Raw genomic sequence first — 16412 nt, forward strand, 5'->3', positions numbered from 1 at the left:
GCACCTACACCTGTTCATTGCAACCCAACAAAACCGGTACCATATCAAACATTGCTACCAGAATATAGATTTTGGGACCTGAGGTATTCGTTGTGTTAAATCTAGTTACTAACATGCAAAATAAAGCCTAGCACATAACGATCTTTTTATAGATATCAGTTTGACGCTGGGTGAATGAAGGGACTACTGTGTGCAAAGTGGTATTGCCGCACCGCCTCGAGAGCGGGATGCCCTTGCTTAACCACTTCCACCGGAAGCAGAGGCTTGCCCTAAGTCTTCCATCCGCCAGGGGCCGCTGTGGGAAACAGAAGGCTTCCTTCCATACGTCACTCTCTGACCCTGCGAAGCCGTTGCCCGGAGCTAAGATGGCGGCGTCGGTGGCTGCTGCAGCCGGGAGGCTGCGGCGAGCCATCGGAAGGTCGTGCCCGTGGCAGCAGTTCTCAACCGAGTCCCGTTCACCCCACGCAGCGGCCGTGCGGGACACCTTCCTGAGCTTCTTCCGGGATCGCCATGGCCACCAGCTCGTGCCCTCCGCTTCCGTGAGGCCGCGCGGCGACCACAGCCTGCTTTTCGTCAATGCCGGCATGAACCAGGTAGGGGCGGGGCCTCACCTGCCGGGGGCGGAGCTCTGGAGTTTGCCTGAGAAAGGCGCTTCGGGATTGGGCCAGAAAAGTGAGGGGCGAAACTCAGAGCTGTGGGTAAAATGACCTGGGGCTTGTTTAGGTGTTGGGGAATTAATTTGGAGACGAGGGGAGAAATTAAGCTTATTATCCCTGGACAGCAAGAGTAGAGCCTCGAGGGTCAGGGTCCGAGTGGAAGACTATTTAAATAAATGTAATTCATCCATTAAGTATGTTTATAGCGTACTTGCCACGTTCTCTGACTGTCCAACCATTTCTTACTTTTAAATTTTGCTACTTTTATTAAGGAGGAGGTCTTTGGTTTGGGTTTATTTACCTCTTCTCTGTCTCACGTACACCAGGGATGCCTGCCTGAGCTCCTGGGATGCTCAGGGCCAAGACCACATTGCACCCTTGGGGCCACAAATAACCTTGGGTTGGAACGGCCATCTTCCTCACTCCCCACTTTAACCTTCTGTACGGAACTAAGGAACTCCCTCCCCCCACTTTTATGTGCTTCTAGTTCAAGCCCATCTTCCTGGGCACAGTGGATCCCCGAAGTGAGATGGCGGGCTTCCGACGTGTGGCTAATAGCCAGAAATGTGTGCGGGCTGGAGGTCGCCATAATGACCTCGAGGATGTGGGCCGAGACCTCTCGCATCATACCTTCTTTGAGATGCTTGGCAATTGGGCTTTTGGGGGTGAATATTTTAAGGTGAGTTTCCTTAAGGTAAGCTGTAGAGTTAAGTCTTTGAACCCTCATGCTGTACACTGTGGCCGAGTGCTAGACATGACATGTGATGGGGAGATGGAAAGATGGCTTGGTTGGTAAAGAGCTTGTGGATCCTCAAGAACTCATATAAAAAGTGAAAGCCTATAATTCTGGAGCTTCCGGATGGGAGACGGAGACAGGAGGATCCTTGGAAATTCACAGGCAAGCCAGTCTGGCCTACATTCAGAGTTCCATGCTAATGAGAGACCCTATTTCAAACAAAAAGTGGAAAGCGCCTCAATACGGTCACCCATAGTTGTCTTTTAACTCTCACACACTCATACCCACACCTAACACAAATGCTCGAAAGCATACAGACGTACAACAGGAAGGAATGTGGCTCACTTCCCTGATTCAAGGAAGGGCCTGTGCCTCCTGCCTAACGGCTGCTTAAAAGTTATATGAACATGGGGCTGGAGAGTTGGGTCAGAGATTAAGAGCACTGGCTGCTCTTCCCAGGGTCCTGAGTTCAATTCCCAGCCACATGGTGACTCACAGCCATCTGTAATGAGTTCTGATGCCCTCTTCCTTAGTGCAGGCATACATGCAGGCAGAACACTGTATATATAATGAATAAATGAATCTTTAAGAAAAAGTTATATGAACAGATGGCCAGACAGCAATGCTTTGATAATCACTGGACATAAAGTTCCCAGGTCAGGGTGGATGGGTGGAGGAGTTGTAGAGAAGATGGAATCCATCTGGGACTGGCGAGGAGATGAGCTTTATAAGGGTGAAGACACTTTCTAGGCAGGGAGAACTCAAGGCAGAAAAGGACATGGCTTGGCCTGAAAATAGGGTGGGTAGTGAGAATGGTTTTGTCTTGGGTCCTTGAACTCCCACGGCCTGACTGGAATACCTCTTCACCCCCATGCTGGTTTCCCCTGCAGGAAGAGGCTTGTGGCATGGCCTGGGAACTGCTGACACAGGTCTATGGGATCCCTGAGGACAGGTTATGGGTCTCCTACTTTGGTGGTGACACCAAAACAGGGCTGGCCCCAGACCTGGAGACCAGAGACGTCTGGCTCAGCTTGGGGTAAGTGAACCCCTTTCTTCTGTGCACCCCAGGAATAGGAAGACTGAAGAGCAGACCCTTAGTACAAATGGTCAGAGTTCAGCATGCCCTAGCATGCTGTGGGTGAGCCTGGGACCCCTCTTCCTGAGCTGGACTTGAGAAGTTGTCATGGCAGAGGAGGTGCCAGCTTCAAACACGCCCGTCTCTCACCGCTTATCCCGCTTCCTCCCCAGGGTGCCTGCCAGCCGAGTGCTTTCCTTCGGACTCCAAGAGAACTTCTGGGAGATGGGAGACACTGGGCCTTGTGGGCCTTGCACTGAGATCCACTATGACCTGGCTGAGGGAGTGGGAGCTCCCCAGCTGGTAGAGCTTTGGAATCTGGTCTTCATGCAACACTGCAGGTAACGGTGACTGGAGCATACATTAGTTCCTAGCTGAGCTTACATGTTTTTTTTTTAAATGGAAACTTACCTAATTCTAGTCCTTGTCCATGACAGTCTTAACTAGTTGCTGCTGCTCCCTGGTCTCTTGACCTCATATGAGGGAGTCGAACTTAGTGATCACTGAGATTTTCTTCTAACATGTCTTGACATGCCTCTCCAAAGACAGCGAATCTGGCTTAGTAGGCTTGTCTGGGTCCTGACAAGGGCCCCAGCGAGAGGAAGAACGGAGTTAACCTTCTCGAGAAAGGATAGGATTCAAGGCTGTCACAGTCTTCGTTTGTGTAGGGAGGGGAAGGGGGTACTGTCTTTCAGCTTCCTGCCTCCCTCAGCCCCTGGGTCCTCATTGTCTCTGCTGAGCTTGAGTACCCGCCTCACACCTGGCAGGCTCAGCTGGCCTCCCCTTGCACATTTTCCTTGGCCAGAGAGGCAGGTGGAAGCCTGCAGCCGCTGCCCCAGCGACACGTGGACACAGGAATGGGCCTGGAGAGGCTGGTGGCTGTACTACAGGGCAGACGTTCAACCTATGACACCGACCTCTTCTCTCCACTGCTCAGTGCCATACACCAGGTGAGTCCACCCCAGCCTCAGCGCCATTGTTATTTCTCCAGGGTCTGTGCACCTCTGTGTATGTGTGTGTGTGTACACACGCACTCGTAGAGTCCAGATGACAACCTTGGGTGTCATCTTAAGGAATGATGTCTACCCTTATTGCCTTGTAGCTCATCAATTAGGCAACACTGGCCGTCAAGCCTCGGGCTCCTCCTGTCTCTGCCTCCCCAGCTTTGGGATTACAGGCCTATGTGCCTGTGCCAGCCATTTTACATGGATTACAGAAACCAAACTCGGGGCCTCGTGCGTGTGGAGCAAACGCTTTACCAGCTGAGCCACCTCCCCAGTACCCCCTGCCCCATGGTGCTTATTTGTTGCGAACTCAAGCGCATTCATGCAGGGACAGTACAACTGAGGACCCCAAATATGCTGCTGGGATTTATGGCTACTCGATGTTGCTCCTAACTCATCCCCTCAAAATATGTATTGAGTCCTTTATGAAAGATTCTGGGCTTGGTGTTCAAGGGGACACTGAAGCAGATTGTCCTTTGTATAAAAGATTTATTGAAAGAGTTATTAACTTCATGGACAGACAGAGAGCAGCATGGCAGGACTCTGACAAGAATTCAGGTCCCTGAGGCTGAGCGGTGTCCTTTCTTAGAGGTCTCGGATGAAGGGGAAGTTTTTCGGGCCCTGTAATTGATAAGTAGTCCACAGTGCAGGCCTGCATTCCGGAGACGGAATATGCTTCTCAGAGAATGTGGGGGATATGACAGAGAGGGCCAGTCTACTCGAGTTTACCCACTATACCATTAGCCCTCTGGTACCCTGGTATAGTGGTGTCCTGTGCCTAAGGAAAGAAGCTGTACGGGTGGGCGTGGCTTGGCCAGCCCCTAATCCCAAACCTCTATGCTTGGAACAGAGGATCAAAATAGATACAGAAGTTACCCTCAAGCATGAGTGACAGACAATAAACCAGTTTGTGAAAATAAGATCAGAGCTCACAGGTTCTGGGCAGGCAACGGGCATTGCAGATGGTCGATGGCGGGGCTGTTACAGTACTTGTGTGGAGAAGACTTACCAGGGGGATGACCTCTGATCTCAAACCTGAAAGGAGAGTCAGCACAGAAAGCTTATTCCAGAGAGGACAGTGGGTACCACGGCAAGAAAGGCTTGCCAGTATTGTGGGGCACTTTCTCAATTAAGATTGCTTTTTCCAAAAATGGCTCTAACTTGTGTCAAGAGGACATAAAACTAGCCAGCACAGATGGAAACTCAGCAGGTGATGGCCACTATGGCCACAAGGGCCATAGTTCTGCTATCGGCTTCTCCAGAAGGCAGGTTTGGCTCATTTTGGTTTGGTCTTTTGAGACAGGGTTTCTCAGTGTAGCCCTGGCTCTCCTGGAACTCACTCTGTAGACCAGGCTAGCCTCAAACTCACAGAGATCCATCTGTCTCTGCCTCCTGAGTGCTGGGAAGGCCGTTCTGGATGTTGTTACCACTCTAGCTGGTGGTGTGACCCTGGCTGAGTAAGTCTCATACAATAGCCAACTTTATTCAGAGCATCAGACAATTTATACTTGGAGGGTTAGGAAGAATCTCATTGTGTAAGGTATACACAAGGACAAGTCACATGCTTTTCCACAGAGGCAAATAAGTAACAGCTGAAGTAAACTCACTCCTATCTACTACACCTGGGAGGAGCATGAAAACACTTTCCAAGAACAATTCTGTGGGGATTTGGGGGGATTTTTTTTTTTTTTTTTTTTTGGTTTTTCGAGAGTTTTTCTCTGTGTAGCTTTGGAGTGTCCTGGAACTCACTCTGTAGGGCTGCCTCGAACTCAGTTCTTTTGAATAACGGGGGTTGGAGCTTGTTTTGGAGTTGGCCCTCCTTTGAATGTGTTCCAGGATGTGTCAGTTTTAGGAAAACAGGCACCTCCCAGTCAGCAGAGTCAACATCTGTGTCTGCTTTCCAAGCTTCTACTCTGGCGGGATGCGCACCCGCATACATACGGCTGCTGAGTTTCCAGGGTGAACAGCGCTGGATCGTGAAGAGATCAAGAGCTCAGAAGGAATACAGGGAGTGGTCAGATGACCACTAGGAGTTCATACCCGGGCTGTGAACCCCTCTAGGCTAATTCTTCGTCGGATTCTCCGTCGAGCTGTGCGCTTCTCCACAGAGGTCTTGCGGGCACCGCCTGGCTTTCTAGGCAGCTTGGTGCCAGTGGTGGTGGAGACGTTGGTAAGTTCAGAGCCGAGTCCTCCTTTCTGCATGCCTCCTGGGTCCTTGGCAGCCGACCACCAAGCCGCCCTCACTGTCTGGTCCTGCACCCCATCAAGGAGGCCGAGAAAGCTGGTCTTGCTCACAGAAAGCAGGGAGATCTTGAAAGAATCCTCGCTCAGAATGCTGGGCCTTAGGGTTCCCTTCCCTTCCTTATATGCCTGCCCCCCCCCCCCGAAAGCACTCCCCGTTTGAGTCCCTCCCCAGTTCTCAGAGTATCTTAGCCTCCTAGGCAGGTGACCCTTGATGCCAGGGTAGGGAGGAAGGGTGGGCTGTTCACCTCCCCCACACTGTCCTGCACCCCTAGGGAGCCGCTTATCCAGAACTTCAGAAGAACTCAGCCCAGGTACTGATCCTCATGGGGAGGCGGGGCTGCCATTCCATTTCCAAGGGAACACCCGCTCAACTCTCTGCCCTGCCTTGGTTCAGATCGCCAGCCTGGTGTCTGAGGATGAGGCAGCCTTCCTGGCCTCCCTGCAGCGAGGCCGGCGGATCATTGATCGCACCGTTAAGCGCTTGGGGCCTTCTGATTTATTCCCTGGTGAGTTGGGAGCCTAGGTAAAGCAAAGGGACTCTCACTCAGGCACACCAGAGTGAGCAAAGGCAGCAGCTTTCAGCCCATCAGGGACCTCATACTCACCCCGCCCCCCAACTTCTGCTGGAAGTTTCTCGAAGGTGGTTGACCTGCCACCCCGTTTCCTAACTGTCCAGCCAGCTCCACCTCCCATGCCTTGTTTCCAAGGTCAGCTTCATACTTAACTTAGACTGAGACCACCAGGATGCCATGTATCTTGGGAGTATGTTGGGCTACCCTTATCTGACCTCGGAGCCTGAAGCTTGAAGATGGCTCCTCACCTGGGGGGGAGTGGGGGGACAGGAGCACTAGCACGTTGTGTGTGGCTGAGAACGCCTGAGCCAGCTCACTTCCTCCCCCATCATAACACTCTTCTCTTTCTTCAGCTGAAGTGGCCTGGTCATTGTCACTGTCTGGGAACCTGGGGATTCCCCTGGATCTGGTGGAGTTAATGCTGGAGGAGAAGGGGGTACAGCTAGACACTGCAGGACTGGAAGAGCTAGCCCAGAAGGAGGCCCAGGTACAGGCTGCTGGAGTCTATGGAAACCCAGCTATCCCTCTCAGCCCTGGTCAGTCTGTAGAGAGGGAACATCGGCCTCAGGGACCAATCAGGCGCAGAAGAGGGGAAGCCAACCTATTGAGGGGGTTTCCAGGGGTGGGCAAGGAGGCCTGACCCCTGTGATGTCTGGATACCTGCCAGCTACCTAAGATGGCCTTCCAGAAGCCAACAAAGCCCCTTAGGTCTTATTCCATGCAGGTTGCAGGGTCCACAGAGACAGGGCTCTCATAGGCTCAGTTCCCATCCTGTGATGTTTTCTGGGCTCCTGCCCCACCCCCACCCATACCCATCCTTGCAGCACCGGGCCCAGCAAGCAGAGCCAGTTCCAGAGGAAGGACTGTGTCTTGATGTCCACACACTGGAGGAGCTGCACCGTCATGGGGTACCCCCAACTGATGACAGCCCCAAGTATAACTACTCTCTTCAACCCAATGGGGATTATGGTGAGAGCCTAGACCTAGGCTGGTAGTCACAAGTTTACAAATGACCTTGACTGGGAAGGAGGGAAATGATAGCCACTAGCTCCCTGCATTCCCCAGAGTGCCCAGCAGGGGTCACTGCCTCTTTCGTCTGGAAATGCCTTCCCTACTTCATCCTCTAAAGTCAGATACCTTTGCCTCAGACCCCAAGCCCGTCACATCCCCAGGCCCTGACCCTGATGATCCTTGTGCCTCTGGCAGAATTTGGCCTCTGTGAGGCCCAGGTGCTACAGCTGTATTCAGAGGACGGGACAGCTGTGGCCTCTGTGGGGGCAGGCCAGCGCTGCGGCCTCCTGTTGGACAGAACCAACTTCTACGCTGAACAGGGGGGCCAGGCTTCAGACCGTGGCTACCTTGTTCGCACAGGGCAGCAGGTGAGCATGTGGCACCTCAGTCCGATTTCTGTGGGAGGCAAAAGTGAGGCTGGGGGCAGCCGAGTGGAGGGCTGGCTGCAGGCAGTCAGTGTGGCACCATGTTCTCTCCAGGATGTGTTGTTCCCTGTGGCCCGGGCACAGGTCTGTGGGGGCTTCATCCTGCATGAAGCCGTGGCCACCGAGTGCTTACAGGTGGGGGAGCAAGTGCAGCTGTATGTGGATGAGGTAAGGTCCCTCCCTCCCTGCCCCGGCCTCTCTAAATACCCTGCAGCCCCTCTCCCTCTCCACTCCTACCCTCACCCAGGACTCTGGGTGACAAAAGTGTTCCAGGCCTGGCGAATGGGATGCATGGTGAAGCACACGGCCACCCACCTGCTGAGCTGGGCACTTCGTAAGACCCTCGGACCCACCACTGAGCAACGGGGCTCCCATCTCAACCCTGAGCGGCTGCGCTTTGATGTGGCCACCCAGGTGAGCTGGACACAGAGAGGCAGGCCTTATGGGAAGTGGCATGCTGCCACACAGACAGGAGGTGGTTTGACTAGTCTGAGGACCTGGACCATGGGTCAGCACCACCATTCTGTCCTGTGGAACCCCAACCTCAGCAAGTCCCCCTCTGCTCAGGACACCACCCATCACCACTACCCCTCCTCACCTTCCCTGTTCCCAATGGGAACGTAGTTCCCAAACCTGTGCCTGTTGCTGTTTCTCCACCCCGTTCCCAGGCCCCACTGACCACAGAGCAGCTCCGGACAGTAGAGAGCTACGTGCAGGAGGCTGTGAGGCAGGATAAGGCCGTGTATATGGAGGAGGTGCCCCTGGCTCACACTGCCCATGTCCCCGGCCTTCGCTCACTAGATGAGGTGAGTGGTCGCAGGCCGATCCCAGAGGGCTTCCCCGTCCTTCACGGGTGGCTAAGAGCCGTGTCCCACCTTCCCTTCAGGTGTACCCAGACCCTGTGCGGGTAGTGTCAGTGGGCGTTCCTGTGGCCCATGCACTGGCACCGGACTCCCAGGCCGCACTGCAGACGTCGGTGGAGCTCTGCTGTGGGACGTAAGTGGCCCTTGCCACCCTGTCCCTGTCCCTGTTCCTGGACCCTCACCCTTCCTGAGTCCTGCAGCCACTGCCTTTGCTCTGGGCTCAGGCTTCACCCTTCTCCCCATCATCTCCCCTTTCTCCACCTTCCTTCTAGGCACCTGCTGCGCACTGGGGCCATGGGGGACCTGGTGATCATCGGGGGCCGGCAGCTGGTCAAGGGCATCACTCGCCTGCTGGCCATCACCGGGGAGCAGGCCCAGCAGGTAAGAATACTCGAAGGGACACAGCTAACTCCCAGGCTCAGGGATAGCCCGTGGTGTAGCCAGCATCCCCATACACACACTGCCGTGACTCTAACAACTACTGGCAGCTGTTAATTTAGGGCTGGTGCCTTGACTGGCCCCAACTGGTAAATATTTCTAACATGGCCCTGGTTGCAGTGAGGTGCGAGACCCTGTCCTGGGAGAGGGGTGTTATAAATCTGGAGCCTTCACCTTCTTGCCCCCTTCCATAGGCCCGAGAGCTGGGCCAGAGCCTGTCTCAGGAGGTGGAAGCAGCCAGGGAGCGACTAAGTCGGGGCAGCCAGGACCTGCAGGAGGCTCATCAGCTATCTAAGGACATAGGACGTCTCACTGAGGTCAGAGCCACCCTCACCACTGGACTCCCTACCTTCCTCTGGCCCTGTTCATTTCCCGTGCTCTTTTGGACCCTTCCCGCTCCCCCCTGGCCTTCCATCTGACCATCTGGTTTGGTACCTGCCCTGGCTCTGTCAGTCCTTTCTCTGGGGCTGTGGCAAGGGTAACAAAAAGCTCTGCCCACAGGTCATAGACTCTGCTCTGATGCCCCAGTGGCAGCGGCAGGAGCTACAGACCACACTGAAGATGCTACAGCGCCGTGCCAACACTGCCATCCGGAAACTGGAGAAGGGCCAGGTGAGAGAAGGTGCAGCCATGCCTGGTACTCACAGATATCATCACACTAACCCTAGAAGGTTTCCAGAACTGGGATAGCAATCAGGGGCAGCTTCCTATTTCATCTGCTACCAGACACCATATCACTAAGCCATTCCCACCTCTGCCTGGCTATAGCTCTCACCCAGCCCTTCCCCAGAGGCAGCCTCTTGCCTTAAATGCCAGTCAGCCTTAATTGCTCCTTCACTGTCAGTTTCTAGTCCCCTCCCAGTCCATCTGTGCCATCTGGCCTTCTTCCTCTCACCTTCAGCAACTTTTGTAGGGCCATATGACAAAATAGAAGAGGTGAGGCAGTCACAGAAGGTCACAGATGGAACCCAAGAAAGCAGGCCCTGCAAGGCAGATCCCCTGCAAGGCACCTCTCCTCAGAACTGATGGCCTGTTGAGGAGAACATGGGAAGGAGGGATCTATTAGACCGGATATCCATGCCTGATCCCTCTGCTGCTCTTCCTGTCCCACAGGCTGCAGAGAAATCCCAGGAGTTGTTGAAACGTCACTCAGAGGGGCCTCTGATTGTGGACACTGTCTCTGTTGAGTCCCTCTCAGTGAGTGCTGTGCAGGGGGCTGCCTAGGGCCTGACTGGGAGGACCTGGGCCTCTGGGGTGTGGCGGGTCACTGTGCTGTCTGTCCTCATGCAGGCGCTGGTAAAGGTTGTGCGGCAGCTGTGTGAAAAGGCCCCCAGCATGTCAGTGCTACTACTCAGCCCCCAGCCCTCTGGCAGTGTACTGTGCGCCTGTCAGGTGTCCCAGGTAAGGGAGTCCCAAGAGCCCACCCTAATTGGCCCCTGCCTAGCTCTGGTTTCACCTCTTTTATTCCTTCCAAGCAGGAGATCCAGGGTAGGGGGGGACACCCTATGGCAGGAATAGACTCCTTGTCCCCGAAGCTACCCACTTTCCCTTCCCAGAAGACATTGTGAGATTCCCTAGTCAACTGCCTCTTAGGCCTCAGTTCCTTGCAAATAAGTCTGGGGTGTTCATCACTTCCAGTGTTCATACATATTCACAGTCCAACCCTTGTTCCCTCACCGGATGTCCTACCTTATGCTCAGCCCAGGAGAGGGTGATCATTGCTGGTGACTGCATTCCAAAGGGCCTACTCAATGGAGGGTGGCAGTGAGGACTGCTCCACATGGCTTCCCCTCCCAATTCTCTCCCCAGGCTGCCATGCCCACATTGACAGCAGAAGCCTGGGCACTGGCCGTGTGCAGCCACATGGGAGGCAAGGCTTGGGGCTCTCGAGTGATAGCCCAGGGGACTGGACACACTGCTGACCTGGAGGCTGCCCTCGGGACAGCCCGAGCTTATGCACTCAACCAGCTCTGACCCAAAGGAATGAGGCAAGCATCTGGAGCCCTCATGGAGCCACATGGCCTTCCTGGAGGCTGAGGCAGGTGGGCCAGCAGCTGGAGGCCAGGTATCTGAGCCGAAGAGGGACACCTGGGCCACTTGACACCAGGAGACTTAGAGGAAACAGACATGGACTGAGAAGCAGCAATCCCAACAAATGTGAAGACCTGGGCTATTGTAGCTGAGAGTGCCTATTAAAAGTAGTTCACAGGCCTGGGGAGTCGGCTCAGCAGTTAAGAGCAATTGTTCCAGCAGAGTGGTGGTGGCACACATGTTTAGTCCCAGAACTTGGGAAGCAGAAGCAGGCAGATCTACTTGAGTTCCAGGCCAGCCTGGACTACAGAGTAAGTTCCAGGATGGCCAGGGCTACACACAGAAACCGTCTCGAAAAATAAAACAAACAAAAAAAAGTACTTGTCCTTGAAAAGACCTGGGTTTGATTCGCAGCATCCACATGGGGGCTCCTCACCTCCACAGGCACCAAGCATGCATGTGGTACACAGACATACATGTAGGCAAAACACTCATACACAGAAAATAATAAAAATAATTTTTAAAAGTACTTCACGGATGATTGGGAGTTCTGGAGGATAATGTTGTTTAAAAAAGAGTGGCCTGAACTGGATGGTGGTGGAGCAAGCCTTTAGTCCCAGCACTCGGGAGGCAGAGGCAGGGGGATCTCTGAGTTCGAGGCCAGCCTAGTCTACAAAGTAAGTTCCAGGATAGCCAGGGCTAGACAGAGAAACCCTGTCTCGGGGGAAAAAAAAAAAAAAAACAGAGTGCTCGCTGCTCTTCTGGGGGCCCAAGTTCAGTTCCTAGCACCCACCTGATGACCCACAGTCACTGTGACCCCAGCACCAGCACACCCAAATCCCTGTCCTGGATTCTGGGGGCCATTGCAATATGACTCACACGCGCCCAAATGCAATATGAGAGTGGCCTTCCTCAGCATGCCATTCAGACCCCATCACTAATCTGACCGCTCACCCTATGGAAAGGCATCTGGTACCTAAATCTAGGCCATCCATCCAACCACCAGAGTGTTCGGATGGGGTCTGTGGGTCAGGATTGGCTAGGTACCAGGAAGGATCTCCTGGCTATCAAGACCCAGGTGTCATGTGAAAATCAGAACATCAGGGCACACACCCCTGTGTCATTCCTTTCATTAACAGTGACTTGTTTGAAGTAAGGCCAGATGGCTTGCTGATACTTTGAGCACAGGGCCTAGTCAACTGACAGTGACAAACACCAGACATAAGGGCATCTCCCCTTGTGGAACCTGCTTCCAGGGGAAAACCAGACAAGGAGGGCAGGCAGTGGAGAAGGGGTGTCCAGGATGAGAAAGGAAAGAATGGGCACAGGTGTGGCGTCACTGCAACACTGTGATGAGGCATCTGAGCTGGAAGGTAAGGGTGTGAGCCTTGAGGAAACCTGAGGTGTTTGAGCTGAAGGAGCAGCCAATGAATGCCTAGGCTGTGGGAAGGATTCACAGAAGCCATTCCAATCCCAGTTTCCCCTCCCTTCCTTCTCCCATCTGCTCCTCCTCGGAGAGGGTAGGCCTCCCCTAGGAAGTCTACTAAGTCTGTCCCATCATCTAGTTGAGACAGGACCAAGGCACCTCCCCACCCCACTCCCAAACCCCTGTGTCTAGGCTGAGCAAGGTATCTCTCCATAAAGAATGGGCTCCACTAAGTCAGTTTGTGCATTAGTGTTAGATCTTGGACCCACTGCCAGTGGCCTCATATATTGTCCCAGTCACACCATTGTCACCTGTATTAAGGGAGTCTAGTTCAGTCTTATGCAGGTTCCCCATTTATCAGAACTGAGTCAGTGATTTCAGTGATGGACTTTTTTTATCTGAGTTAGATAGGGTCTCCATATATAGCTGTTTGGTTGGCCTGGAACTCCCTGTGTGGGCCAAGTTGGCTTCCAACAGAGACTTCTGCCTCCCAAGCACTGAAATTGAAAGCAAACACCACCATGCCCAACCAATGATGTTTTGTTTTGCTTTTTAGGGGGGTGGGGTTGAGACAGGGTTTCTTTGTGGCTTTAGACTAGCTCTTGCAGACCAGGCTGGTCTCAAACTCACAGAGATCTGCCTGCCTCTGCCTCCCAAGTGCTGGGACTAAAGGCGTGCCCACCACCCCACTGCAACAATAGCCTTTTAAAAGTTAACACAGTACCTGCCCCAAGACAGAGCTGAAGCAGAAGACTGAAGCTAGGGCTGAGGTGGTAACTCAGTACTTGTTTTGCAAGCGTGGGGACCCAAGTTCAAGTGCCAGAAGTCACTTAAGCCAGGTGTGGGGGTACACCCTTCTAATCCCAGCTGTGCAGTGCGGGGAGGGGTGCACAGAGACAGGCAGAGCGCTGGGTTCCATGAGCCATCTAGCCTAGCCTATTCATTAAGTTCCAGAACAGTGGAAAACCCTTTCTCAAGGTGGACAATAACACCTGAGGTGGGCCTTCTACCGCCCATAGGCATGTACACATGGACACAAATACAGCAGCTGAAGCTGAAACCTGGCATTTGAAGCAGGATGAAGTCAAGGGAGGCCCCTCCTCCTTTGTCAGAACAAAGCCACCCATGAAGCTGGGGGGGGGGGGCACATCTTCAAAGAAAGGGTTCCTTGACACTGTCTAACAAACAACAACAACAAAAGAGCAGAGTGGGCCCATGGTGCCACAGTGCCACACTGTGACTAATGTGTGATCATTTGGGGTAGCGATGTAGCCCAAGTGGCAGAATCCCTAGAATGTACTAAGCCTGGGTTTGATTCCCTTCACCACATATACCCAGCAAACCAAATGACACCCCTGTCACCCCAGCACTGGAGAGGTGAGGCAGGAAAGGCACGAGTTCAAGGTCACAACGACACAAGGGACCCCTTGTAAATGAGGGCTTGAAGGGACTTCGGGATCAGAAGCCTGGCTCCTCGATGCATGATGACCTCTGGAGCTTGCTAATAGTCCAGTCTATAGTGTTTACCACCAGCCCAGCTCCTCCACAGCCACCAAGCTGGGGAGCCACCAGAGCCATCTGACCTCCCTGGGACCCCTCCACCGGCCTGCTGTTTCTCTGCTCCGCAGAAGGGTTCCTCCTCTGCGGATTCCTTCCTTCTGCAGAAGGAAGCTCTGCAGGAGCCAGGCTTCAGGCTGACTGAAGGAGCACCGTGGAGGCCCTGACCCCCCTTCTGCCTAACACTGGTTCCCACTGGAGAAAGGTGAAAGGGCTCCCCAGCAGAGCTGGGGTCCTCAGCTTGGCCACAGGGGAATTCCAGTGACTTAAGTACCCGTGCCTCCCCTACCTGCTTTGTTTCGCTTGGGCCTTCTCCCCTCCCCCACTCCTAACCAGAAGTACTTCCTCTCTGTGCGAAAAGCTTAAGCATCCCGAAACAGGCAGCCAGAAAGCACAAGCAGAGCCCAAGGTCGCAGGGTCGGGAACCCAGTACTCAGGCGCGCGGGGGGGAGGGGGGCAGGGGGCGGGGGGGGCGGGGGCGGGGGGGCGGGGGGCGGGGGGGTGGAGCCAGCCAACGCCCAGAGCAGAAGGCTCACGCCCCGCCCACTGGAGACTCAGGCGTCCCTAACGACCAACTGCGCCAACCGGCCAGTCGCGGGTGAGAGCAATCTCCTGGGTCCCTGAGCAGGTGAGGCGACCTCTGGGAAAGGGGATGCCTAACTCTGGTTTCCCCATTCAGACCCCACTCAGCGTAGTCTAGCTCCAAAGCTCCACCAGCCCCTACAACCCACGCGGGTCTGTGACCCTGCAGCCATCACCTTAGCTTCATGTTTTCTGTAATGAATAGGAGAACCTGTTTTGTGGCTACTTGAGGCCATTAGCTAACTCATCCCAGTGTTGTAAAGGTGGGACCCGGCTCTGTATCCCACTCAGAGACTATCTGTAAACTGGTCCAGCGGCCTAGAGTTCAAGTAGAGAAAGTGGGGGACCTAGGAAGAGGATGGTCTCCAGTCCTCGGCTGAGGTCAGTGCTGCAGGCCCAGTGGCTTGGGCACCTCCCTCAAGCCCCCCATGAATCTGGTCTCTCAGGGTTACCAGGGGAGGAGGAGGGACTTACTCACCTTTGAAGGCGAGCTTTCCTGCTGGGGTGGCTGGGGGAGGTGACGGGAGTCGTGGGAAGCTACTGCTAGTGTCCTTTCCACACAGCAGATGAAGGAGCCTGAGCTGGGAGGGGGAGGGCTGGGAGTTATGAACAAGATATGTCTCTGGGCCAGAGACCAAGCCGGGACGCTCAGGAAAAAAAACTTAAAAACTGAGGGATTTGGTGGCGCAGGCCTTTAATCCCAGCACTTGGGAGGCAGAGGCAGGCGGATCTCTGTGAGTTCGAGGCCAGCCTGGTCTACAGAGCCAGTTCCGGGACAGGTTCCAAAACAATAGAGAAACTCTGTGTCGAAAAACAAAACAAAACAAAACTCTCTTTTCCAATTCACAACAGGAATTTGGGTAAGAAATTACCCAGCAGGAAAAGCTCGCCTTCAAAGGTAAGTCCCTCCTCCTCCCCTGGTAACCCTGAGAGACCAGATTCATGGGGGGCTTGAGGGAGGTGCCCAAGCCACTGGGCCTGTAGCACTGACCTCAGCCGAGGACTGGAGACCATCCTCTTACCCTGCCCTGAAAACAGGAACCTGAAGCCTGAGGAGGGCTGTCTTTGGGAGGACCGTGGGGTAAGTAGGCATAAGAAGCTGGCTGAGAAGGCACAGGAAGCAGACAGAAAGATGAGAGATGAGTGGAGCTCCCAAAGTCCCCAGCAGACCACCATAGCTACACTTTCGCTTTCCCATTTGGGTAGGCAGCAGGAACCTCCCTGACATGGCCACATTTTACTGGGGACTTGAAGGATGAAAATGAAGGGAATATGCTGGAGATCCAGGTTTGACCCAGGTCTGTGAGCAACATGAAGGGCCCAGCATAACTAGGGCAGAAGACCAAAACCACAGTGTTCTCTTGGGCCTTGTGCAGACCTCAAGCCAAAGGATCTCAGCAATGACCCAGCCCTGTAGAAGCCTCTGGAGGCAGCAGTCCTGGAGTAAGGGCCCGGGGCTTTGGGGGTAAAGGCTGGGCACCATGGTGTTGACTAGAGAGCCCATGAGTGGGAAAAAGTTGCAGAAAACTCACTAGAAAATTGAGCTGAGCCACTGCGGTGGTGGCATATACCTTTAATCCCAGCACTCAGGAGTCAGAGGCAGTTCAAGGCCAGCCTGGTCTACACAGAGAATACCAGGACAGCCAGGGCTACACAGAGAAATCCTGTCTCAAAAACCAGAAATAGAGAAGTGATCTGCACCTCACAGAAATGGGAGGGCCCATTGGACAGACATGCACTAGAAGCGTGGCTGTCACTTGCTGGCTAGGTGACAGTAAGTCCCTTCAGTGTT

At 54.0% G+C, this 16412-nt stretch overlaps 1 protein-coding gene across 1 annotated transcript; it reads left to right on the forward strand.

Moving 5' to 3' along the window:
* Positions 1-330: 330 nt before the first annotated feature.
* Aars2 (alanyl-tRNA synthetase 2, mitochondrial) lies at positions 331-11235 on the forward strand. The gene is made up of 21 exons (XM_035452998.1): positions 331-593; positions 1144-1335; positions 2283-2428; positions 2641-2808; positions 3273-3503; positions 5533-5641; positions 5988-6026; positions 6110-6221; positions 6641-6774; positions 7112-7256; positions 7494-7666; positions 7778-7891; positions 7997-8137; positions 8392-8529; positions 8610-8719; positions 8859-8967; positions 9219-9341; positions 9526-9636; positions 10138-10221; positions 10315-10425; positions 10834-11235. The coding sequence occupies exons 1-21, from the start codon at positions 366-368 to the stop codon at positions 10996-10998; spliced, it is 2883 nt and encodes a 960-aa protein (XP_035308889.1). The 5' UTR covers positions 331-365; the 3' UTR covers positions 10999-11235.
* Positions 11236-16412: the final 5177 nt, after the last annotated feature.

This window comes from Cricetulus griseus (genome assembly GCF_003668045.3).
Source record: "Cricetulus griseus strain 17A/GY chromosome 1 unlocalized genomic scaffold, alternate assembly CriGri-PICRH-1.0 chr1_1, whole genome shotgun sequence".
Classification (NCBI taxonomy): Eukaryota; Metazoa; Chordata; class Mammalia; order Rodentia; family Cricetidae; genus Cricetulus; species Cricetulus griseus.

What these genes read in the sequence shown, in the direction of transcription:
- Aars2 (XM_035452998.1), top strand. Translation starts at nt 366, where the DNA reads ATGGCGGCGTCGGTGGCTGCTGCAGCCGGGAGGCTGCGGCGAGCCATC. An exon ending in GTGTGTGTACACACGCACTC is followed by an intron (nt 3,504 to 5,532) that starts GTAGAGTCCAGA and finishes GAACCCCTCTAG; the next exon opens with GCTAATTCTTCGTCGGATTC. An exon ending in CCGGGGAGCAGGCCCAGCAG is followed by an intron (nt 8,968 to 9,218) that starts GTAAGAATACTC and finishes CCCCTTCCATAG; the next exon opens with GCCCGAGAGCTGGGCCAGAG.